This window comes from Oxyura jamaicensis, chromosome 3 (assembly GCF_011077185.1).
Source record: "Oxyura jamaicensis isolate SHBP4307 breed ruddy duck chromosome 3, BPBGC_Ojam_1.0, whole genome shotgun sequence".
Classification (NCBI taxonomy): domain Eukaryota; kingdom Metazoa; phylum Chordata; class Aves; order Anseriformes; family Anatidae; genus Oxyura; species Oxyura jamaicensis.
Genome location: NC_048895.1, coordinates 64,302,978 through 64,329,374, shown reverse-complemented (window position 1 = coordinate 64,329,374; position 26,397 = coordinate 64,302,978). Strand labels below are relative to the sequence as shown.

At 34.9% G+C, this 26,397-nt stretch overlaps 1 protein-coding gene across 4 annotated transcripts in view; it reads left to right on the top strand.

Moving 5' to 3' along the window:
- The window catches only part of NKAIN2 (sodium/potassium transporting ATPase interacting 2), a 566,015-nt gene that overhangs the window by 177,306 nt on the left and 362,312 nt on the right, over window positions 1-26,397 (top strand). For 2 of the 4 annotated variants that reach the window (XM_035320503.1, XM_035320507.1), the window contains exon 4: window positions 7,362-7,363. The exons of the other annotated variants lie outside the window; for them this stretch is intronic. In XM_035320503.1, the coding sequence (XP_035176394.1) occupies window positions 7,362-7,363 (2 nt within the window). The remainder of the gene's footprint in view (window positions 1-7,361; window positions 7,364-26,397) is intronic. 4 annotated transcript variants of the gene reach the window in all.

The following is a 26,397-nucleotide window of genomic DNA, read 5'->3' as shown; positions in this document are numbered from 1 at the left end:
GAAAACATGCGTTTGACACCCCAAGAATATCAAACTATTGAAAAAAAAAATAAAAAAAAAAAAAAAAAAAAAAAAAGCCAGTGTGGAAGCTGGTCAGGAGCAGGAACCATTCAGTCCTAGCTCCTGCACATGCTTAAAACAACCAACTAAATAATTTCACTTTACTTTTTCTATTCTTTATCTTGGATCATTCTGACAGACTATATTTTGGTCCTATTTAGATTATGCATTTGTCCTTATTGTATTCATGGCAGTCCGTGGTTTACGTCTAGTTTTATATGTATATGTTCATAGCTTCTTGAAAATGTACCTCACACTAAATGTGTGCACGTTTATATACCTAATATATGCATGTGTTTACATTCACATTTCTGTGCAATAAACAAACAAACAAGAAGAAACTTTGTGGGAATTACAGGAGGTTCAATGTGAATCAAATTAGGTTATATTTGCTGTATTAGTATGACATCAAAGTATTTAATTTTTAGAGTTTTACTAGTTTAGGCCTGGAATTAGAAGTCTGCCTTTCTTTTCACAGAATTTTAGCTGAGAAACTGTGTATTGAGGGGGCCATAGAAAAGGAATTATCCATGCCCACTGAAGATACAGATTTCAAATTAGATATTTTTTACTTGTGAGCAAATGTGAGCTGATTGGCACCACCAGGGCTTGTAAAGGTTGGTCTGTAGTTTAGACACCACCTTGGTATAAAATGAGGGCTCAGTGGTCCAGACCTAAAGTTAGAAAGCGGTCTCTGTTCACAAAGTTCTGCCTGTCTGTCTGAGACAGGAAACATGCAAACCTGTTTTGCCATTGTCTTTGTGATAGCCTTGGGGATGAAACTTTGAAATGTGCAGTTCCCTCTCCTAGATTTCCCAGGAAAGGTTTCAAAAGTAAGTTATCCCTGGTGTACCTATTTAAATACCTTCCTTCTCATCTCTCTTTCTTGTGCACTGGGCTGCACACCAAATTGGCTGTATTTCAATGCTGCTGAATGTGTACAGTTTGATAAGCATGTTGTAGCAAATCTTCAGGATGAAAGGCAGTGTATAAACGTCAAGTTATTTACCTATTTTAAAGGATTTCATCCTCCAGAACCATAAATTCAGCACCATTTGCTAATGTAAAATTAACTTTTAACGTTGTAGGACCATCCAACACTAACACATATATTAACATCCACATTCTTGCTGTGAGGGGGCAAAGGCTGATTTGGCTAGAAGGTGAAGCTTCAGTAAGTTACATGCTTTATTCCCATAAATAAAGCATGATTTGGAGTCACATTAATTGTACATACCAGGACTAACAGTTCAGTAGCTTCCACTGATCTGTCACCTTGCCTTCCTTCGGCAAGGTGGACCAAGTATGCTCACATACATATAGTCAGCACTGACAGAAATCAAGAGAAGTAAGAATACAATCATGAGTAGAAAGGATTCCAAGTTTCTTATTGATAAAGGCAGCATAGAATACTGCATCATTTACATCTATTACTATATTTGCTTCATGGAAGATTAATAACTTCTTTTATAGCAATTAGTTTTGATTTCTTAAAAACTTTTAAAAATAGCAGAAAACCTCCTTGTTTATTTCCAGACTCATGATGTATTATAGACCTTGTGTTTTACCCTGGTGTTCCATCACGAATTACTTCTGTGTCAGACCATTTCCTTCAGCTTTCTCTTGCCTAAATTTGTCTTACTACTCTCATGTCCTTTTCTTAGAGAAAAAAAAATAAAAAAATAAAAAAAAAAATCAATAGAAAGTGCTTTTAGCAATGGCACAGCACAGTGGTTTACTGCAGTGTAGGTGCTGGGTGGTGTCAACACTGCTGACCTTCTATATATTAGGATTTCGGTTAAGTAGCAGATATCATGTGGTGCTCCTTTATTACGTGTCTTTATGGTGCCTGAACATGTCTGGAGCTGGGCTTTTTTAATAAATGTTTGCTTTGGATTCTGAGAGAAGCCTTAATGTAGAATCTTATCTACCATTTTTAAAATTCTTCTTAAAGAATGTTCACATTTAAAGCATTTCTATTAACAATATAATACTGAAAAAAGGGAACATAAAAATAACACATGAAAACACATCCTGTCTTCACTGGTCTGTTGCTGTCATTTACAGTAGGGTAGGGCTTTATTGCTTGTTTCTTATTTAAGACCTGTAAATAGAACTTCATACATTTAAAACAAACAAACAAACAACAACAAAAAACCCTTTGGGATAATGTCTATTTCATTTTCAAGACAGCATGCATGAGAAAAATTGGTCAGAATTCAAAACTGTCTATAAGTCATAGTCAAGAAATACTTCCTTGTTTGGCAATGGCCCTAGTATTAGTACTTCTCAAGAAGTGCTTCTTGGCAAAGGCGAATGGGAATCACAGTCAGATGCAGTGAAATCATTTAGTTTTCTCTCTTGATCGGAAGACCTGAGTTCAAGGCTTTCTTCAGCTCTTGTTGGTTTGAATCTGTATTGTAACCAAGTAATTGTCCCAGCTGTCCCTGTGACCCTGCAGCCTTGTATGGGGGGAGCACGGTCCACCTCTGGCTGGAATCAGGCACCATGTAGACAGGACTGTAAGGACAGGGCAAGGAAGAGAGGAAGGCAACAGGGAGCTTCACAGTCTGCAAAGGGTCCAACATGAATGGGATCCTAGACCAGTTCCTGAGAATAGATATACAATTTGTATAGCATTTTCCTTTGAATGTAGAAGCAAAGTATTCTCCTTTGCATCTTATTAGTTGCTTCTCCAAAGCCTAGGGATAGGCTGATACATGGCTTTCTTCAGAGCTAGAAAAAAAGACTTAAACTAAGATAGTACTTAATATTTAGTATCTTCATCCAGTTTATCTGAATAATTCTGATTTAGATCTCTCATGTTTACATGGTCATTACTGGCCTTATTTCATTACTTGCCTCAAGAACCAATTAGGTTAGTTTCTACTAACATTGAGCAGAAGGGAAGTGAGGGCAGCCTTTCACAGTACCTGCATTTTTTACACAGCCTGTTTGCAGGAACCCTCCAGTGCTGAATGTTGAGGTCAGGATGGGTTCTCCTGCTGTGGTGAGAATCTTGTTCTGTTCATTCTCCACTGTTACACTTTTTTTTTTTTTTTTTTTTTTTTTTTTTGTATAAGTATTACAGCTGAATATCTTTTGTCTTCCTTTAGAATAGTAATGTCTGGCTGAAATAAAGAGGCTTCAATCTCTAGATGCTTTGTGATTTTTGCAGGCCCAAGTTAAGTTGCAAGAGAGAGAATTTTTCAAAAGTATTGTCTTCGGAACACAAAATAGGATGTAGCACTCCTACTAACTTTTTCGTGTGTGTGTATAAGGAAGATTTAACTTGTCACCAAGCTGTGAGACAAATCTTCACAAATTCCAGTGCCTTCCTGATCAATCTTTGTTGCTGAAGTTAGCCCAGGATTAATGTCTGCAGAGATAAACAGTAGGAAACAGGAACCTGTATGGTAAATGTGGGACTTCAGAAATATTCTGTGAGGAAAGCTATGAAAACTACAGTCTATTTCTGAGACAAAATAAGTGAACAAAATATAAGTAGAAATGACTAACTGAAGCCATCTTTTAAATACCTTGAGAAACAGTATAATTTACTTTTTTTTTTTTTTAATTACTTAATCTATCTTTTTGTCTTTTTATTTCCTGCCTAATGAAGATGATTTAGCTTCATATGCTTTAGTGAATACATTCTGTACAGATCTGTGGGAATACAAAGAATTTGAAAGAGTAAAAATAAGCTACAGTAATGAAATACCTAATGCAGGTAAACACAAAAAGTGCTGTTTTGCATTTTGCCCAATTATTTATTGTTCACAGAGAGAAGTAAAGGTCATCTTTTGCTAATGGCATTATAACCTTGGCCTCCTTGGTATCAAAACATTAAATATTACAAAGAAATGTTTCTCTGAGAGGAGGATTTTAATTATAATAAATCTTTATGTTTTCATTTTAGCACCAGTCCATTTTCTCTCCATACTGAAGTTCTCAGTAATTTATTCATGACCTTTAACTGCTTTTAAGAAATGTAGATTGGGAATTATTGTGCTCCTTGCCATTGGAAGTGCCAAGGCAGGAATGCCTTGAAAAGCTTCAAGGGATTTTATTAATGAGATCCACTTCTCACACAAGAATAAAGCAGCTGAAACTGCTGTTTTTGCTCATCTTGGCATATATGTGGAGGATCAATGTTTAAAATCACATGGAAATTGATCTAAAATAAACAAGCAGTCAGAGCACGAGGCAATTTATGATGAATAATCTGATTGGTTTAGGATTAATTTTCAGCCTTTGCAATTCTGACTTTCCTCTCCCTAGAAGTTGGGATAGTAAGAAAAAACAGTTGGCATTCGAATATATAGGAGTATATAACACATCTACCTATGTGTATGTAACGTATGTTCAGAAACAGATGTATTACTTCCCAATACCTTCATCACAATGAGTTAATGCTGTAGATAGAAACATCAAAGAAAAAATTAAATAGTAGTTACATGGAGGCCATTCACATTTCTACATAGTTTTCCCTTTTTTCAACCCACTGCTGCAATTTCTTTGCCACTAAGCAAAGTCCAAAAATGTGCAAGACTGACAAGAGTGGACAGCTCAGGAACCCCATGGAAAACTCTCTGGATTTTTATTTCCCATACCGTGATCTACTCTGAATAATTCCTCCATACACTGCTGGGATTAGGCTTGGAGACAAGGGGGAAAAGGGGCAGGGAGAAAGACATTGGTGAATACCTAGAGTGAAGATAGAGGCCATGAGAGAAGGAAGGAAGAACAGGTATTCAGTTTAAGGGCCAAGACTGGATGGCCAAACAGTCAAGTCTTCAGATATCTGAATCTGTTGAGACTGTCACTGTTGAGGACTATGAGAGCTGTGCTCTCCCCACAAGAACAGTTCTCATCATATGTAGGACTGCCAGGGACACAGGAACTGAAGAACAAGGATTCATGTCCATACATGTTCTCTGCTGGCTTCTGTACAGGGTGCATCAGGGAACAACTTCAGTAAGGTATTAATGGGCATACCAAACTGGGGTTAGGAGCCTTGTTTGAAAACAAATGAATTCAGATTAGGGAGATGAAGATTCTGTCTGTGCCCACAGGAGAGGGAATGGTACCAGGAGCCTTAATGAGACTTGGAAATGAAAATGCTAGAGAAGGATGCTGGAACTCAAATGGGAGAATAAGATCAGGAAATATTAAGAAAAGCATATACTCTCTCAGAGACCTCGTGTTTGTGAATAATTGTGAAATATTGACAAAGTTTGCATCTTAGTCAGACTGCCAGAAGATTGCAATTTATTGGTTTACTTGCTTCCAGCAAGACATTCTGGTATGGTTCTGTATGATCTAACTACTGTGATGACCAAAACATCAAGTTGACTATTACCTTAATATTTTATTTTTCAGAGATGAAAGGAATTATTTTAATTATTCCGAAGTACAAATTCAGATCTCTAGTGATTAACAGGCTGGATCAGTAAATCCTTGTTAGTATACGTAATGTAAAAATTATTTATTTTTGACAGTCTGTCCTATGCAGTAGATTTTGTCTAGAAAAATATAGTTAGCCTCTCTTTTTAACTTTATTTACTCTTATTCTATACCTACTTTCTATTGTACAGCAAAGTAAAATAATACCTTTCAGAAACCTCTTCAACTCGCTTCATATTTTGTAGGAAAATGCACTTTGGGACAGATATACAAGTGAAAGAATAACACAGTTTTAAGAAGGATTAATTTAGACTTATGACAAACTCAGTTGTAACCTCTGTAGGGGAATGGCTATTTGTATATTCTGTTGGATGTCGTGAGAAACTCATGTCCTATTTCTTTTCTAATGAGTATGTGATATGCTCCTTGACAGCAGTAGAAATATTTTTTTTTTCCAGTATAGTGTCTTGTGGCTAAAGAAAGGTTTTATTATTTTATCAATGTAAGGTGTGATACAGTGGAAACTGAAAAAGGTTTTGATCTCCACAGTAAAAGTAATAAATATACTGTAGAAAGTATTTATTGTGATGTCCTTTTTAAGAGTCTCTTCTGTCTATCCCTTAAATATGTGTATGCCTTCTTTTCATATGTGAATGCTTTGAGAAGAGGAGGCTTAGAGGGGACGTTATTGCTCTCTACAATTATCTGAAAGGAATCACAGAATCACAGAATAGTTTAGGTTGGAAGAGACCTCCAAGATCACTGAGTCCAACCTCTGACCTAACGCTAACAAATCTTCCACTAAACCATATCCCTAAACTCTATACATCTAAATGTCTTTTAAAGACCTCCAGGGATGGTGACTCAACCACTTCCCTGGGCAGCCTATTCCAGTGACTAACAACCCGTTCAGTAAAGAACTTTTTCCTAATATCCAACTAAACCTCCCCTGGTGCAACTTTAGCCCATTCCCCCTTGTCCTGTCTCCAGGCATACCAACTGCCTTGTCCTGTCACCAGGCAGACCAACTGCCACCTCGCTACAGCCTCCTTTCAGGTACCTGTAGAGTGCAATAAGGTCACCCCTGAGCCTCTTCTTCTCCAGGCTAAACAGTCCCAGCTCCCTCAGCCGCTCCTCGTAAGACTTGTTCTCCAGACCTTTCACCAGCTTCGTAGCCCTTCTCTGGACTCGCTCAAGCACCTCCATGTCCTTGTAGCAAGGGGCCCCAAACTGAACACAGTACTCAAGGTGCGGCCTCACCAGAGACGAGTACAGGGGGAGTTGTGGGGAGATGGGGAAAGGAAGTTGGGGATTGGCCTCTTCTCTCAGATAACTAGCAATAGGATAAGAGGGAATGGCCTTAAGTTCTGCCAGGGGATGTTCCAGTTGGAAATTAGAAGACATTTGTTCTCAGAAGGAGTAGTTAAACAATGGAACAGGTTGCCCATGTAGGTGGTGGAGTCACCATCCATAGGGGTATTTAAGGAAAGGTTGGACGTGATGTTTAGAGACATGGTTTAGTGGATGATATTGGTGGTAGGGGGATGGTTGGACCAGATGGTCTTGGAGGTCTTTTCCAACCTTAATTATTCTATGATTCTATGACAACAGGATTATCTGTACATCTTTGCTGGTGACAAGAACTATCCTCTTCTGAGGAAATCATTGGCATTTTAAAAATTATTGTACAGCATCATAAGATGCATTACATCACATCACTACTTTTTAGATCTAGTTGCAAAATTTTGTTTGAGCTTCCAGATGGTAATGTTTTCAAGGTGTTCTCAAAACCAAATGTGTAACATGGAATCATTCTTACACAATTAGTTTTTACTGTACTCCGTACATCACCAATAAGCATTTATCATTAGATGCTTGGCATTTAGCACTTGCAGACGTGAAGTCTAGTTATTTATTTGATAAACATGTCCTATCAGTTTTACATATTGGGACCTCCCTAAAAGAAACTCAGCAAATGAGTAAAGAGAGAGAACACAGGGGAGTCTGTAGATGGAAAACAGGAAACTAGGACAAAGAGTAAGCCTGCAATTGAAGAAGGGGACTAAGCCATTTCTAGGAGACAGGGAACAAATGAGGAAATGAGGAGCACAGAGCTGTCAGGGCAGGGCTAGTTCTGGCAAGGCATGGGTGTGGGAGCTGTGTGAATTGTTAAGAGCAGTGAATGGAAGGGGTCAGTGGAAGTTAAGCAAGCTTAAGTGAGTTAGTTTAGATATCAAAAAGAGAACCTCTGTGGTAAAAAAACGTCACACTAGGAAAAATTTTCCTCTTCGGAGCACTCAGTATGCTTCCTTTGAAATGATAGGTACTTCAAATTGAAGTATCCTCAGTATGTTATGTGGTAGAGAGATCACCTAGGATTTAGTGTCTGGAGGAGCATGCTAAGGTTAGTTGAGAAAAGCAACTTGAAAATAGGTTGACAGGCTTGTACAGATCCAGTTTAATCAACAAGCAAGACTGAGAAAATGAGTGAGGATTTGAAAGAAATAGAAGTGGGAGAAAATCAGATTGGAACAAAAAGGAAGGACATGGTGTGAAGAACAGACAGAAGAGTGACCCCAGATGATCGCTGCCTTGGGAAGTCATCAAGGTTTCCTGAACATAACAATTCTTCGGTTATCAGTAAACATTTCTGAAAACATTCAGCAGTTTTTGTATCAATGCTTCAATTATTCCAACAGCCATTTGTCTGCTACTGCTGCTACTTTGTTACCTCAAGTAGAAAAATTATATGGTGTATCTAAAATCTTCCCAATAGTTGACACTGAAATACTGATGTTAGTGAAACATCAACTAATGGTGTTTGGTCTTTCACTCTGCTTTAAACTCAGTCCAGACAACTAAGAAACAATCTTCAAAAATACCATGAAAATCATGAAAGCAGATCTTAGTATTTAGAAATGCTAGTACTATGCATTTTTCTGCAACTTCAGCTACTTCCTCTGGTTCCATACTTGTAATGTTTTTTCCTGTTTTCCACTTCAAAAAAAGAACAGGATGGGCCTACTCTGGGAACCCACCACTGTTAAGTAAAGATTGCATATATATATATATGTATATATATTTTAATCTGACTTCTTTTTTGCAAAAGTTGGAAAGCATACTCTTAAGTAGGCAAAGCACTGCAGAAGAAAATGAAATGTTCCAGGATAAAAGAAGTTGACTGTTGGTCTGAGGAGATTTATTCCAAACCTAACATTTTTTCCTACCATATTCCTGGCAGGTGACTAAGCAGACTTTTCCTATGTGTGGTTGTACATTCCACATTTTTAAGATTCCTAAACCAAGATTCTGATATGTAGATGTGGAGAGCATTCCCAACTGCTTATAACTTGAGAAATGTGCTCCCACGTAGAAATTGCTGCAGGGGCTCAAAACCTTAACAATCAAGTCGTAAGTGTCTCATCCCAATAATCAGGAAATGATGTATTCCTTGACCATAACCTCTCTCTCTCTCTGCTACAGTAGTAGTAGTCACTAGTGTAAAGGGTATTTTGTAATTAAGTTAGTGAACTTTGAAGGAAAAACACATAAAGTATAGAAAAGAGAAACAGAAAAACAACTCTGAGAAAGTTAATAACTCTAGGGGAATATTAATAACTCTTACTTTGGAGAAAGATTTGAATTGTATGCTGTAGGTTATGTGTGGAGCTACATGTTGAACAACAAAGGAAAAAGAAAATATTGAATTAGTACCTAATTCAATATTACTGTCCATGTACTTTCCATGAGGAGCCCTGAATAAGGTTGAAATTATGCAAATATATATATATATTAAAAAAAAAAAAAAAAAAAAAAAACACAACATGTAAAGACATAATCATATTGTAAATGCAAAAGAGGCTATGTGAAATCTCAACAGTTAGCCGTTAGCCTCTGGAGTTGCCTCACATTTGACTACTCAACCTTGCAATAATTTTAATGTTCTTTGATTAGTATTTTGTTTCATAAAAACTCATTTACACATAAATCTGTGTATATTTCTGTGCAAATGTTTATTGCACAGATTCTAATTGGGTGATTACATTCTGTTTCAGTAACAAACTAGATATTTCCTATTCAAGCTTTACTTTTAGCAGACCCCAGAGGCCTAATCCAGGCTTGAATTTTCCCATTCAGGCATGATTATAACAGCCTTTTTCCACAAGTGTTAATACTACTAAATAAATTATTTAGGGTTACCACTCAATATGTTCTGTACTATGTTTATTTCATTAAGTATTCATTTTTCTTAGTGTTCTGTTAAGGGTTTGTCCTGCAGCTGGTGATAATACTGTATATCTCAGCTGATCTTTCCTGGAAGTTTTGAAATCTTTAGTTTACTGGTTATTATTACATGCACAAGTGTGCACTCATACATGCACACACACCACTTTTAAATTATAAAAAATGAGCTGTGTGATGTGAAAGTATACCTAAATTCACTCCTATTGCTAAAGTTGCCGGTGGGTTCTGGAAAAGAAGTAGTTCACATGAAGGACATGATGATTCAAAAAGCTTCACTAAAGGCTCTCACTGGATTTGAATAAAGATGGGCTTTCAGCAGAATAACAGCTGTCTTATAATGTCAAACAAAGGAAATGGAAAATTTTTCTTTTGTGTGTGTGTGTGTTGTGGGCATTAGTCTGTCTTTTGCTTTTCTAAGTGCAGTAGAAATAGGAAGAGTTTTGTGCAGGTGATGGAGAATAAAGCATAGGCACCACTGTTACAGAAAGCAATTCATAACTGAAAAAATATATATATATATTTAAATTACTGTGTCTGGATGAGGACTCAGCCAGAGAAAGAAGCCTCCTGTCCTTATTTTGAAAACATCTCAATACCATCTTTTACCAACTAGTCATAACTGCCAGTTATTGCACAGCCTGCCAGAAATGCATGTGGGCTTTCCATCTAAGTCAGTCAAAGGTTAGCATTAAATGTTTCCATACATTTTTATTGGCATTATAAGAGGACTCCTAACCAGTACATCTTATAAATATGTGGCATAGCAGGAAAACCTTTCAACTTTTAGAAACTGACAAAATCCCTTGCAGCAACTGTCAGCTTCTCTTGACACATCTGAAGAACGTCTACTGTGCTGGAGATTTATTCTGTCCAGAATTGTAACAAGCCCAAATTTTGATATTGCAGATAATTCTACAGCAACTAAATTGTCAAACTTCAAAATCAAAAAAAAAAAGGAAAAAAGAAAAAAGAAAAAAAAAAAGAAAAAAAAAGAAAAGAAATTGCAATAATAACTAAAAACTTTGTTACCTTTAAAAATTATACATTTTGCTGAAACATAGAAATATAGTTTTGAAACAAGAAGCTTATTCTGAAATTAAAAAAACAAGTATTCCATACCCCAAATGAAATTTGATCTAAAGGTGTACACCACTGTAATAAAGTGCAGTATTGACAAAGTGCCTTTTTGTGTAGCTTTTCAAAAATCAAAGATACTTTCTGATGGAAAATTTTTCTATGTTCTGTCAAAATTTTTCTAATCTGTTCAAGTCATACCATCCTTTTATCTAAGCCATAAGAATAAATGAAATTCTTTGATATGGAAATTCATTTCTAACTAGGAAGTGGAACTCTTCTTAGCATATATTGCTTTCATTAAAAGTTATTTGAGTTTAATGATTATGCATGTCGATGTACTTGAACAGTTTTTTCAGTTCTATCAAACTGCATGACAAGATTATAAGATAAAAATGTCTGAAATCCTGTTTCAGTGACAACTCTTCAATTTTCTTGTAAAATGAATAGACTACAATGAAGTAGAAATATACAGAAAGGGATTTTTTATTTTTTAAAATTTTGATTTCATTCTGATTCAGAATGAGAGACAGCAAGAATTTGGTATGCATGAAGCACCATTCCCTCTCCTAGATTCACAAGGTAGGGAGAATCTGGATGTGGTGGGCTCTAGACAGCCATGAAATCTTAAGTTTTCTGGAAAGAAAATGTACTCCAGGCCTTCTACATTCCCCAGATCTCCTCCTTAGCTTTTTAGATAGACTATAAGTGAAAGCTTTTGGGATGGTTATTAGCATCTCAGCTCTTGTCTTCCTCTCTGCGTACCACAGCATAAGGCCTAGAAGCTGAAGATATCCAGATGAACAAGCTGGCAGGTGGAATTGTAAAACATAGTCTCTACTGTAAATTGACAGAAATTGAATATTTTCCATGAAACACAATTTTAGTGAACCAGTATTCTGAAGGAAAACAAACATCACAGAACGTACAGTGACATCTGTCTTTCATGGCACAGCTAACTTGGCAAAACTGAAAGGCTGAAGCCCTTTTTTTTTTTTTTTTTTTTTTTTGCAGTAGGAAAGCTACAATTGGCCAAATGTCTCAGTGTTCCAACTTTATCTCTTTGGCTTTGTCAGATAGAGCTGAGCAGAAAAAGATGAGCCATTTTCAGAATGCATAATACTGAAAACCACCTGTGACTGGAAAATACCTATGGAGAGACACAAGAGTGCAGGAAGAACAATTAGTTCAGTTACTGACATACTTCATAGCTGAAAGTTAGTGGTCATTGGAAGGTGTAATTTGAGCTAACCTTACACATTGCCAGGCTCTGAGAAGTAAAGACTTGATGTTGTCAGAGATCACTTATTGACTGGGGCAGCAATTGGAAAAGTAAACAGTTCTGGTATGTTTAAATAGAGAGAGGTAGAAAATAGTGTTATGTTACATTAAGTCAATTATAACCACTCCTTGTAAGAATATGACATTCAGTTCTGGTAAAAAATAAAATAAAATAAAATAAAAAATAGAGTAGGTATAGGAAGGGAAGCTGAGTAGAAATACCTCCGTATAGAGACTCAAAATATTATTTCAGTTTAGGAAGGATTAAATAGAAGAAATGATAGAAATGTGTAGATACATACAGAGAAAATAAAGCACACTCTCATGCCTACTTGTATTATTATTATTATTATTATTATTTTATTCTGTATTTATCAGCAACATATATATTATATACATATTTTATATATATAACAGCAACAACAGTGAAAATTTGATAATAAATTAATTAACGAACAAAAAGGTACTTTTGTAAAATACAAATTTTGTAAGCACTGAGTACATGTGAATCTCATTTTCTCTGGCAGGATAGAATTGAGGCCAAGATCTTAATGCAGTTTTCAAATGAATTAGATGTCTGCATGCTTCTTTCAAATTTATATTATATTGAATAAGGATTTTGTAAACGATATGCCTTTCAGGCTTAAAAGTTAAGAAGAAACATCCCCAATAGGCAGATTATTCCATAACTGTTCATTACTTTCCCCAAGGCATCTTGTCATGCTCGCTGTTTGAGACAGGCTGCTGGAATAAACCAGTGTTACAACTTGTTAATAAAAGTACACTAAGCAGTATTTTGAATGCAGTGTTTTGAATGACATTATGCCTGGCTATGTTTAAGGACTTTTTAGACATTGTGACTTAAGCTTTGAGAAACACACAGGCATTCCTACAGATTCTTGCTGTGCCTCGTATCAAGTAAGACGTTCTGTTCTAGCTCATTCTCTATGTATCAGCATGATACAGATAAAAGAGAATATAGGCAAGAAGCCACACACAATGTTTATCAGCCAAAGAAGATATAACTCAACATATAGTAAAATGACTGACTTGACTTTATAGTGAACCACATTTATGAATCTTCAACTCAGAATTAATTTTGAACTCTAACAAAGGCTCTGAAATGTTTCCTAAATGGAAAAAAAAAAAAAAAAAAAAAGGAAAAAAAAGTCATTTGAAAAAGGTTGCTATTTTAATATTTCTTTTTCTTTTTCTTTAAAATTAAGCCAGAAAAATAAAAATATTATTCACCTGAAACATGAAGGCAACCAAAACATCCAAAAACATCATGAAAAATTAAAGACACTTGTGATTAATTAGACAATCAATTAAAGAGAGATTGAGGAGCAGTCAGAAATATTTGAAGTGTACTTAATTAATGCTTTTTATGGCTCCTCATTTTTTCAGTGTTGTACACTTTGCACACTGAACTTTGCAGTCACTCACATGGACTGCTACACAAGAGCACAAAATGCTGTTCCCTTCACATCAGCAACCTCTCCAGTTACAAGTTAATTTCCTGTTACTCAGGAAAATAAGGCCTCTACCTCATTCATGTTTAAATACTAGATATAATAAACAAAATTTGGAATGAAATTCCACCTTCCTGAAACCAGCTGAGAGGTGTTGTTGTTGGTCACTTCACTGGGATCAAGATCAGAACAAAGTTACTCTAAACTATTGGACTCTCGTCTCCAGCAGCGGCTAACTGTGCATGGACATAAAGTCAGAAAAAGCCTGTCAGAACAGTCATAACAGTTCTCCAGAATACCATCAGCCACTAAGTTAGAGGTGTGTTATCTTCTTATTTGTTAGCTCTGAAAATTCCTTCTCCTTTAACTTGTCCATTCTCTCCTTATATTCATCTAAATTTTAGTTATCCACATACTTCTGAAGGATTTTGACAGTATAACTACACATTGTTTTGGCATCTCCCTTGGCTTTCTACCTTCTAGGTTTCATTTGGCACTTCCTAGTTCTTGAATTTGAAAAGACTTTGAATGTCAATGCTTTCTACTATAGTGCAGCATAAAGCAAATGCACTATTATTTATTTTGATTTTTTTTTTTTTCTGTTAGGGACAAATATATAATTTTGAAAGCAAAGGTATGTGAGTTGTCCCACTGAGTTTTAAACTGAAATTGTTACTGCAATAGAGAATTTTGCCTTATTATTGATGACCTGATAGGACCCTGTGAATAAAGATTTTCTTTAGGGAAGAATGATCAGACTGAATGTGTATTTCTTGAACTGCATTAAACGTAGGTAGGATTTAGGCTGTACCCAGGTTCTTGGCATTTCTTACTGGTTTGCTCTGAGTAGCTCGTCTGTCAACAGTCTTTCTGTTTGCTTTCCCAGAGTTGTCTAATTTTCCTTAAGTTGTGGGACCATGTCAGAGAGTGACAGGACAGTGAGAAAAGAACAGGCTTAGGGCAAGATTAAACAGCAGTTCAAATTTTCCAGTGTGTGACAAATAATGCAAGCCACCACGCCATAATATTAAGGCAGGCCCATAGGACCTGGATACAGATATCCATCTATATAGAATTGACAAGATGTTTTGATTTCTAAGACTTGAATTTGGTCTCTCAAAATTCAGTGAGAGTCCTTCCACTGACTTTAATGAAAATTAAATCAAGTTGCTTTTCAGCAAGGTGGTTAAGAACAAGCCTGGTTTTCAGGCACCTGAGTAATTCATTTCAGAGGGACTTAGTACATGTGTTAAGTACCTCAGTGAATTGAGAGGACATTGAATGATAAGCTGTCTGCTAGGACTAACTAGGATATAAAGACCATAAAATCTAATGGAAACAGCAATATAAAGCTAGAAAGGTTTAGTGTCATTACATTTTTTTACTGTCATTACTGCATTTGGTTACTTCATCTCCATTCAGGAAAATATTCCTTAAAACACAATTTTCTAGTCCTCAAATGTGTTGTGAAATGGTTATTGTTATTTTGATTGAATTAATTCTGCTCTTCAGGGTCCACAAGGAAGCATGTTTCAAAAGCAAAACACTTATGAACAGTACAGACCCCAGTTCTTGCTACTCCAATAAATACTGGGTTTCATGTTATGTTGGTTTGAATTGTTAAGAAACTTCAGAAAATATGTGCTTTGTAAAAAATTTGTAAGGGAAGTTGCTTAATGGCTGTTTTTATGCTGTCTGCACTAATTTCTGTTATAACTAAACAATGGAATATGTAGTATCTGTAGTTATTCAAATAAGCACATTTGCTGCTGTAATTAATTCTTTCACATATGAAGTTATTATTAAAAAAAAAGGAAAACAAAGAAATAAGATATTCATGTCTGTAAATTAAAAATATCAATTAATATCATAAAACTGTTTACAACTGTAAAGGAAATTAAAGTTGCAGGTTGTTGTTGTTTTTGTTGTTGTTTCATTGATTGATTTTGCTGGTTGCATGTTCTAAAAGCTATATGATCTAAAAGTATTAGCCAACTAGTAGCAACTGAGATTGAGACTATAAGGCTGATTCTGCTATTTTACCCTTTTTTTACTAAGATTTTTTTGATCAATTCTAGCTGGTTTAAAATATGGATTTAAAATGTGAGGACCCGAAGACTGACGTTCTCTGACACTATTCAGCTGCTACTGTACAGAGTTTTTAAACATTTTAGCATAGCTGGGAAACACTCATCAGACAGAAGGCTATTTCTATTCCATCTCTTTCTCTGTCTGTCAGGGTATGCTTGTTTTGAATGTTCTGGTTATACGTGTATATGATTCTATTTTAGAGCAACTCTAAAAATGCATAATATCTTAGTGTTTGTTGCAGAAATTCATATGCTAGAAGCTAATGTTTTCTAGTTTTACAGTGGTATAATTTCATGCAGTGACAACAGTATTAAACAGGAAGAACACAGCAGTGAAGCTTCATCATAAGTAAGTTTGTAAGAAACAGATGCTGAGTGAAGGGGGATTCATCCATTGTTTATTCAGTTTGAAGTAAAAAATTTCCAGTTGTCTTCAGTTGTCTATAGACAGTTACTAACTTACAATTATGTCAGTTTCTGACATCAGTTATATTACAAAAGCCTGGAATTAACATGCTTATTGTTATGTTCTACTTAATAACTATTCGTAACCATCTGGGCATCTGAATAACCTCTGTTACAACCACGTGGTTGAGCTTCTTGTGATAACTGCTAGTTGTCATAACTGCTACCTATAAGAGATAGTAACTTGGAAATGAAAATATACAGTTCACATGGGTAGCACAAACAATTCTTTTAACTAGCCATGACATCATTTGTATTCTGATACTTCACATACAGGAGAATAAAAACCCTCTTGTACTCTGCAAATAACCTGATGTATGGTGTGTGAGCTGTACAGTGCTTTGTACAGTCTGCATGACCAAATCTGCAAGAGCAAAACAAAGATATATTTCTTTTTCTTTTCTCCTGAGCATTTTGTGTTTATAGAGACTAATATCCAATTAAGAAAAAAGGAAATATTTGATGGTTAATATCCAATAATACTGTCTGTTCCCAGGTCAATTTGATATTTAATATGTTGTGTACTCTTCAGCAATTTTACTACAAGGAACAATTTAAGCATTTGAAGAGAGGGACTGAACCATTTCTGACTTTTTTTTTTTTTTTTTTAATAGTGCTGTTTTATTTATTTTATTTTTTAAATATGTATACAAGATCCTAGATAAGATTAATTTGTATTGTGTTTTATTAAGAGTGATAATGACCTGCTGAAGAGTTCTTATTTTTTAAATAATTTAAGTTTGGAGCTATCAAACTGTTGGTTTTTCCTTTCCTGAAATGTCAGTAAAAAAAAAAGTGAGAAAGAATGGTTATATGTTTTTGTATGTGCATATATTTTGGTAAATTAATGAAGGATTATGGAATAGCATTGCAAATTCAATAAGAATACCCAAACTGTCAGAAATATAACTAAGTTGTCACCAACAATAATGATGTAAACTCATGAAAAATCAATAAATACTGCAAGTTTTGATTTTTAATTAAATAGTTTCTTTGAATCATTGCATATCCCTTCATTGACAGTAGTCATAGTAAGTATTTCTGTGGTTGACTAGTGTGCTGAAAGTGCAAAGTAAATGTCAGTGATAAATTTTGGAACTGTTAAATAATTACATTAGGCTATTCCTGAAATTTAATGAATAAATACATGCCACTTTTCAAAGAAAAAGCAGCAAATAGTAAACGTTAGGTTAGATTTAATAGCTGTCATTGGTGACAACCAAAACCTGCTAATTTTTAAGTCCATAAGTCTGCAGTCTTCACTTTATCTGGTATTACTGTTCCATATCATCTTTTATAGCTATTGACTGGCAAAGAGAAGCCATCCTTGTATTGAGTCACTCGCCAATTCAACTGAAGAGTCCAAAGGGGAGCACGGTAAAGGGAAAGCTGAGCAGTGCTATTTATCATGTGATTTTGCTTGTGGAAACAATGAATGCACCTGTTTAAGTATCCCCATTTAACACATCACTGGCATTTAACACATTCATTATGTCATGATAAATAACTGTTTTCATCGGTTGGGTGTGGAAGATTTGTAAGTCAATAGCTCACAAAAAATTGTTTGTTACATGAAGTCTTCCTTTGGTTATGTGATAACCCAGAGAAGTCTTTAATGTGGTTAGAAGGTTTTAGTTGGTTTCAGAAAGTAATTGCACCTTATCATGGTAAAAAAATAAATCACTAACAGAATAAAAATATCAGCAGACATAAAGTTCATATTTCCTGAGCTGTAGTATCCTAGAAGAAGAGAGTATACTAGAGGAAGAGTCATTACGCACTTCTGTTCTTAGACTGTTCTCTAGGCATCATCTACAGGCCACTACCTCAACAGGGGTAACAAGACAGACAGACTTTGGTCTAGCTTGTCTAGCTGGTATATTTACTGAAATTATTGGGTTTACTGGAGAAAATGAAGATGGTACCTTCTCTTCTTAACACTATACAGAGGTCGTTATAACCTTTTGGCAGAAACTTGTTTTACAACCAAGCTTCTCTAAACAGGAGATTTCAAATATCTGTCCATTATCCCCATTAACATCAACATCTTTGTGGATTCTGCAAATATTCTTCAGTTCCTCTCCCCTTTTTAGGGATTTCTAACTCAGACATTGCAAAAAGTAAAATGCATCTTTTGCCCTTCACATAGCTAGAATTGTCTCTATCCCTGTTTAGATATGGACTGATAATTCCCTTGTCTCCTTTTACCATATAGACAAGGACGTGATGTATCCTGTTCTCCTATTCAGAATTCTCATTTCCCATTTCCCTGGATTAATAGCTCAGGTCTGGTTCACAAAGACACCTCTGTTGTTTCCCATTATAGACTGAAAAAGAAAATGTACTCTCTGTAAATGTAATGATTAAGTAATTCATATATATATAATCCATATATAATTCATATATACAATCACTTGGAAATGCTGGCCACAGTTCTTTTATTACAGACGTCTTTTCAGATGCATGGCTTTTGTTTGTTATGCTTCAATGATCATATTCCTATTGCAAAATATCTCTTCATCTTGGAATTATGAAAAAGACTCAGTGCTTCTCTCTAATTTTATACCTTTTTATTACCTAGTATAAATGAAGAAACTTGAGCATCTTCTTTTAATTCCATCACTTGCGCTTATTGATACTAAGTTATGAGAGCAGAGTCTGGGAAGAAAACATTTGCAGCCTCTTTGTCTTGCCTACCGGTTATGAAAGAATTTATACGTTCCCTTCCAAATCCCTGGTCTTGATAAAGAAGGACTGATAAATATTTTGTTTCTCTTTGGATTTTGGAGGACAGATCCTCATGCTTATTCAGCATTACTCCAATGTCTTTGTGGCATACAGAGTGGCCATGGTACTATTTCCCCCTATGCCAAGGAAAATCCTAGTAACTGGAGCAATGGTGAGAGAACAAAGTCAATTCCATGCTAGAGGACCTTCACAGGTCCTGGTTAGCTTGTCTTGAGGAAAGGGCAGGGTGTTAATAGTGTCAGAGAGATAAAAGTCAGGTCCAGAAGTTTTTCTGAGTCTACTGATAGTAAGTAGTTTTTAAGCCATACCTTTAATAAATAAATAAATAAAAATATTTTCTTGTACCCAGGTTTATACAAAACTAACCGCAGCTTTATGTCAAGTACCCAGCCCCCAGAGGACAGCGATATTTTTCCTGTGGTGCTGAACATTTGTTCTAATTAGGGAACAGAGGCTTTTGCAAAACAGCAAAGCACTTAAATATATGTTCTATTAGTATTTCTTCAAAATGTGCATTCTTGGTCATACATTAGAATCCTTTTGTACCAAGTAGTGTATAAAAACAGCACAAAAATATTGCCCTTGCTCGAAGAGGTTATAAGAGATGGCAGGCTGCTATGGACATATGGGGAAGTGGGTTGAAATGAGGAGATGGAGCTGCTCAGCTGAAGAGGCAGAACTGCCAACATATCAGAGACTTAATCACTGTCAGGCAGCAAAAATTTTAAAGGAGGGGTTTAAAGGAGGTTAAAGAGGTATCTCTGTGGATGGTTACAGGGAACACCTATTAGATATTAGAGGCAAGTCTGAAGATATTTTGTGTTTGAAAGTACAGTTAGTATCAAGGCAAGTGTCATAAGTTGTCTGGGGACAGAAACTGTGACAAATGAAAGTAGAGAGATTAAAGGAATAGTCTATACAGTGCTTTGAAAATTAAATGAAGACAAATCACTTAACTTTATACATAACTGGACTGCATAAGTAGTTCTGCTATTGTCAAAAGAGTGCTCTGGAAAAGTGATCCTTGGAAAAACAGTAGATGTTTGAAGGATACAATTGATTTTCATAAAAAACAAAAACAAAAACAAAACTTTAAAGCTGGATAGCTCGTAAGGGTTTTGAATAAGGATTGCTGCTAAATCATGTGTGAAATATAAGAACAAATCTACATACCTTTTTATTGTGTTATACACTTTTGTACAAATAAGGTTTATGTAATTCTTATTTATATTCTTTTTGATTTCAAACATCAGTTATTTTCCTGTGTTCAATAAAATCTTCAGATTAATGTATTTAGTTTTTTCCATCGTGTTGTTTGTGCTCTATTATGACTAAAGCTACAACAGAAGCTTTCTTATCACACAACTATTCCTACACAGCTCAGCATGAATAACTTCATAGAACTATTTTTCACATATTCTATAGGAGAAATAGTTCGCTGCCATATCACATCATATTGAGGCATAACTCTCAGATTCATGTAAACAATTTGAATCAAATTTAGCAAATTGGTTTGATTAAGGGGATTTGAAAAGTGAAAATATCAAAATCAAACCTTCAAAGAACTGTAGAACAAATTATTCCAATTTCTCATCTCAAAATATATATATTTTTAAAGTTAGTCTTTATTTCTCAAGCACATAATAAAAAAGAGCTTCAGACTAAAATTAAATATTCTCTTAGTATGTTCATCAGATCTAATAATGAAACTTTTTTTAAAACTCAAAGTTTATTAGAAAATAGAGTAACATTCTGTCAAAAATACTGTAATGTTTTTGATGATGCTCAAATTTACATTATATCCAAAATTACATATATTTTCTAGATTATTGTGTATATATGTATAAATGGGGGAGGAGGGGTACTCAACATTAAGGTAGATGAATACAATAGTTCTCTGATTTTCCTATGCTTAAGCTCTATGTATATACTGGATTTTGGGTGACCTAAAAATTGTGTGAAGGAATTAAAAGAAGTTATGTATTTTTATGTTCTTGTATGTCTGTCATGAGAACTCTTATGTTATCTCCAACAGTAAGAATGCTTTACAGTTTTTAATCTTTAATTCACCACCATGTGAGTTATATATTAGCCAAAACTGTCAATGGGAAACGTGTAAATTTGTTATAAGACTACTTTTATAGGCGTGAAATATATTTAAGAAAATCTGGCAAAGATCCACAAAAATCTATTTTTATAGAACTAGGGGCATTTTTTTAAATTGTATGAAAAAACTCAGTGTAGGTCTGAGTAATATTTCTCATGTGTAGCCCACACACATGAGAAATAACTGCAAAAAAATGTTTCATTTATGATGCAAGTCCATCTCTGCAAGAAGAAAATAAGCAGTACTCTCCTTCTTTGCTGTTAAAGCGTCAACATTAATTCGAAATTATTCTCTTGTGTCAAATGTTGAATTGTTACAAAATCTCTTTGGAATACTGACATCACCCTATTTAATATTATTTGCTATTTATGAGGATAATTCATGACTTATAAACCATGCACATGTATAGAGTTGATATAGTAGGAATAAGGAATGCCATGTCTGATTCATTAGTTGCAATTACTTATCATTATTATATGTATTTTGATTTATAATGGATAAAAAGAAGCTACCCAGGACCACTTTATTATCAACAATAAGTGGAATCTCATAAAACAATTGAACTGGCAACTACTTCTTAGCTCTTAAGTGGGCAATAATTGATGTAAAAATTAGAAAATTCCAAAAAAAAAATGCTTCCCTCAGACTTTTATATGCAACTCTAATTACAAAATCTGGCCAATCTTTCCCAAAGCTAGGAAACCTCTGGAAAGTTTTTAGCAAATGATGAAGAGTCAAATGAAGGCTTTTTAAAAAAAAAAAAAAAGGAAATAAAGTATGAGAACTTTATCACCACTACAACTGTTGTCCTAGTATTAATATTAGGTCTGTACTGTGTGCTGCATATATTTCTACCATTATGCCGGCTTTGTGTTGTAAAGGGTAAGATGGACATCTCTGCTACCATTAATCAGAACTGAAGATAGCCTTGTCAAGAAAGAATAGTAATCTTCACTATAACTAAGAAATAAATGATATTTCTCCTTAGACCAAAAGTTGAAAATAGAAGCAGGCTGGCAATGGTTGTCACTGGGAACAAAAAAAAAAAAAAAAAAAAAAAAAAAAAAGATTCTCAAGTGTCAAAGATATTGTGTTCTTCTGTATCAAGAGTTTGGGCACTATAACAGTACTAGACTTTTGTTGTTGTTGTTGTTGTTGTTGTTGTTGTTGTTGTTGTTGCTGTTGTTGTTCCCCCTTTCCTTTCCTTCTAGTAGCCCTGAATGACAATGATGAAGTGAATCAGAAAGAAAGAGCCTAAGCAGATAGTGCCAAGGTCTATTGGTTTTATTATGTATAATCAGTTTTCTGGTATTTTTCCAATACCTTACTTAAAGTTTCCAACACTTGCAATTACTTTTGCCTCTGTCTTCTGTGAAAATGCGTATATTTATATAAAAAGTGAAAGTAAGTTAGAGAGTTGTTAGAAAATGAGTGTTTTATGGTTAGTTGAGATAATTTCATTTTATTTTATTAGAACAGCCTTATCTGAAAATTGGGCAAATGTAATATAGTTTTCCCAGCCAGTCTGATTTTCCTTATTGGGGCTAACAACACATTTCGGTGTGAAGAGCTATTTTTAATAAATAATTGAAGCTACTGATCTTATACTGTTCAGAAGTGTTAAACTAAGATAACTGATATTGGAAGCATACTGTGAAGCAAGCTTTAGGTTTTAAGAAGACAGGCATTATAAAAACTTTTAATACGAATCATAACAGTTAAAGGAAATTAGGTATCTATTGTTAGCGGCAGTAATTTTGGGAGTGCAGCAGTTCTCTGTATTGTGACTGAGTACATAGAATTATATTTCCCACTGTTTCTATCCCAAACAATAGGTAAGGCTAAGTAATTGAAAAGGAAATAATACAATAAATTTCTAGTTGTGGGAAATATAAATAGCTATTCTCAGTTTTGAACATCACAAGTTATTAGAAAGGATAATATTTTAACCTTGTGAGGATGCAGATTGTAATGATCACTCCTAGAATAACCGTTGTGGTTTTTCTTTTGTTTTGTTTCTTCTAAAGAGTATGGACACCTCAAGCAAAGAAATAAATATATATTTGTATATATACATACACACTTATACAATATGCATATATATGTATATGCATATATGTATACATGCACATTTATGCATATATATATATATATATTTCCTGAGGAACAAAATGACTGTCTGTAGCCCAGAAATATCATCCAGTTATTGACAGTGTGGTGCCTGGACCACCCTGTCAGAAGCTCTCTGCTCCTCACAGGGCAGTTATACCACGTGAAACTCTGCTTATGTCAGGGAAGATCACCAGTGATGACAGGGAAGTATTGCCAGGAACCCCGTTCCAGCCTAATACATTTTATTCAATAAAACCCACTGAATTTGTGCACAGTTTTCAATGAACACTCAAATCTTTAATATATGTATAATGCTGTGAAATTAATAGGGAAAAACTAAATGTCCTTAGGCCTGAGATACTAGCTATTTTTATTTTTGTAGTACTGTGGGAAAAAAATTTGGCAGCAGGAAAATTAGTCAGTAACCCTGTCTACAGTACAAATAAGAGGTGTATAGTCTTCCTATGAACTCTGCCTTTGCTGTCTCATTTGAGTATCACAATATATTTTCCTTTCCAGTGGATTTTGATTTGCCTTGTGGCAGTATTTACAGTTGGTTCAGCCTGCCTTGGCTTTGTTTGTACAGCTGGTATAAGAGGTTCATAAAGCTTTGTGTCCCAGCCACAGGGTCCACGTATGTGTCCTTCCTGTATCTTGACTCCCAGTCCAAGTGGCATCAAAGTGAATATCAGCAACCTGTTTTAAAGACAGAAAACATGGTTTCATCAGCCATAAAGGATTCATGATAATTTATCCAGCTCCACAGTTTCTCCAATTAGGAAGAAAGAATGGACCAAGACCAGAGCAGACAGCTGTATCTTAGCCTAGAAAGAGCTTTAGAGAATTTTGGCTTGTACTTTTTACTATGAATTACCTTGTAAAATACTTATTCTCCTCAAAAGAAGCATGTAATAGAAATTTGAATAACTTTATTTATGTTTTCACGTTTCACCTGAATATATATTGCTGATTTGCTTCATTATGAAAGACCTTATGAACAACACTTTTAAAAAGAAAGAAAGAAAAACAACAAACAAACAAATAATAATAATAAAAAAAAAAAAACAGTTTTAAACTGAAAATTATAACAAAACAAAACAAAACAAGAACCCAAAAGCTCTGGAAGAACCTGTAAGTTCTGTTTTGCTGAACTCCAGGATGGAATAAATGTTACTGACCAATGTTTTTTCAGATGTTTGACATTTTAGAGCATTTATTTCACTTCATAATAAGGTGACCTTGTTTTCACCCTTTATACATATGTATATATATGCCCCACTGTTTTCTGATATATAACTACTGAATTCATGTAACTGGGAGGTGAGCTGCATAATTGCTCATGGGCAACCTGTTATTGGTGGATGTGCTTGACTGGGGAGGGTGGCGGCGTTGGTGTTTGGACCAAGTGACCTCTAGGGGTCCCTATCACTCTCAAACATTCTGTGATTCTGTATTTCTGTGATTTTGATGTACATTCAAAGATAATGTGTATGCACCTGAACTCCAGAAAGACACATTCTCAGCCTAAAACTAAATCATTATTGGTTGTAGCAATTAATGGTAATTGGTGATCAAAATCCCCAGTAACATTTACAGTGGAAGCATGATCATTCCATTATAATCTTTGACCAAAGTTTCTGGTTGGTAATTATTACATGGTTTCTAGAAAGCTAAAGTATAAAATGACAAGCACAAAAGTGTCAGAGGTGCAGCTTGCAAGTCATATAAATACTGTTTAACTCCAGAGGAACAGCCAAGAAAACAAGGTGGAAAACTAAACTGATAGAAAGCTATCAGATGAATGAAGAAACATTTCTTACTCCTGAAGACATGCAGTTCATGCATTTCAGACAATGGGAAGAGGCAATTCAGTCTTTTTAATGTTGGATATATAACTAGATAGGTAAATAGTCAGTGTTTGGTGCACATCTACTTGACCTTTATTTTGCTGAACCTTCTCCTGTGGATGCATACCTAGGGGATTTGTTCCCACACTTACTGCTTTACTATAGCTACCTTTTAACTCCTTCACTGTCTAATAGCGAAAAATCCCACGTAAGAGGAAGGGCAACCTGGGCTCTCGGCTCTATTCATTTCAAGAAAGATTGAATTCATCAGCTCATGTACTTAGGCCAGGGTGAGTTAGAAGTGCAGAAGTCATGACGGATAGCTCACTGGAAGGAGCAAGCCTCTCCTTATGTCCAGATCACTTAGAATGGGCACTACTTGGGTCCCAGGTCAGTCTTGTGAACAAGACCTAGTCTACTTAGGACTGTTTTAGACAAAAGATATAGCATTGTAATGGCAGTGAGAAATGAAGTCAGCGCTGAATACTTTGTTAGAATTATGTTTCCTCATGCTTCTTTTGGTTACTGGCTCTTGACCTCTCCCTGCCTGGTTATGCACAGTCTCGCTGAAAGGGGGAGGTTGGAAAATGCATTCATGCTGAGTTAGAAAGTCGACACTATTTGTGTGGACCTGGATGAATCTGAGGTACTTAAACAGCAATTGAGATAGGCGCTTTGTTAAATGAGCATGAAACAATGACTTCTCTCCCACACCTGGAAATGCATCTGCCTGAATTAGATTATAGCAAGTAGCTGCTGCCCACATTGTCTTACTTCCTTGCCAAACTCTTAAGTTCTAGTAATATTGAGTCTAATAACTGGATGGATTCCTGAATTAATATTTACCTGAATATTTAGTCTGCTTTTCTAACTTTATAAAATGATGTTTAGTTTTATATTAGCACCTGAATTAGAAACAACATAAATATATGTGTAGGTTAAGATTAGATTAACATAATCTATTATTAGTAAAAATACTGGCTTATTGAAAATAATTAGGACTTTATAGTAGCTGAATGACATGGTAATATGTTTTAGTTGTAGGAGTCTAATGGAAAGAGACAATAATTTTCATCATTAGGATACTGAGAAAGATAATAGTAGACATTTTAGCAGGGAAACATTCTACATAATTTTCTTATTATTTGTACATAACATCATTTGTGTAATCAAATAACATCTCTGTAAATCTCACATAGATTCTCATGTCTGTACCTCCATATTAATGCATTCAGATAGCTGATGCACAAGTTTTTTCCTTATACAGTTGCAAGGATAACATATTTGGGAATCAAATTTTAAAGAAAATTTTGAAAAGAAAAGAAAAGAAAAGAAAAGAAAAGAAAAGAAAAGAAAAGAAAAGAAAAGAAAAGAAAAGAAAAGAAAAGAAAAGAAAAGAAAAGAAAAGAAAAGATAAAAGAAGAGAAAAGAAGAGAAAAGAAGAGAAAAGAAAAGAAAAGAAAAGAAAAGAAAAGAAAAGAAAAGAAAAG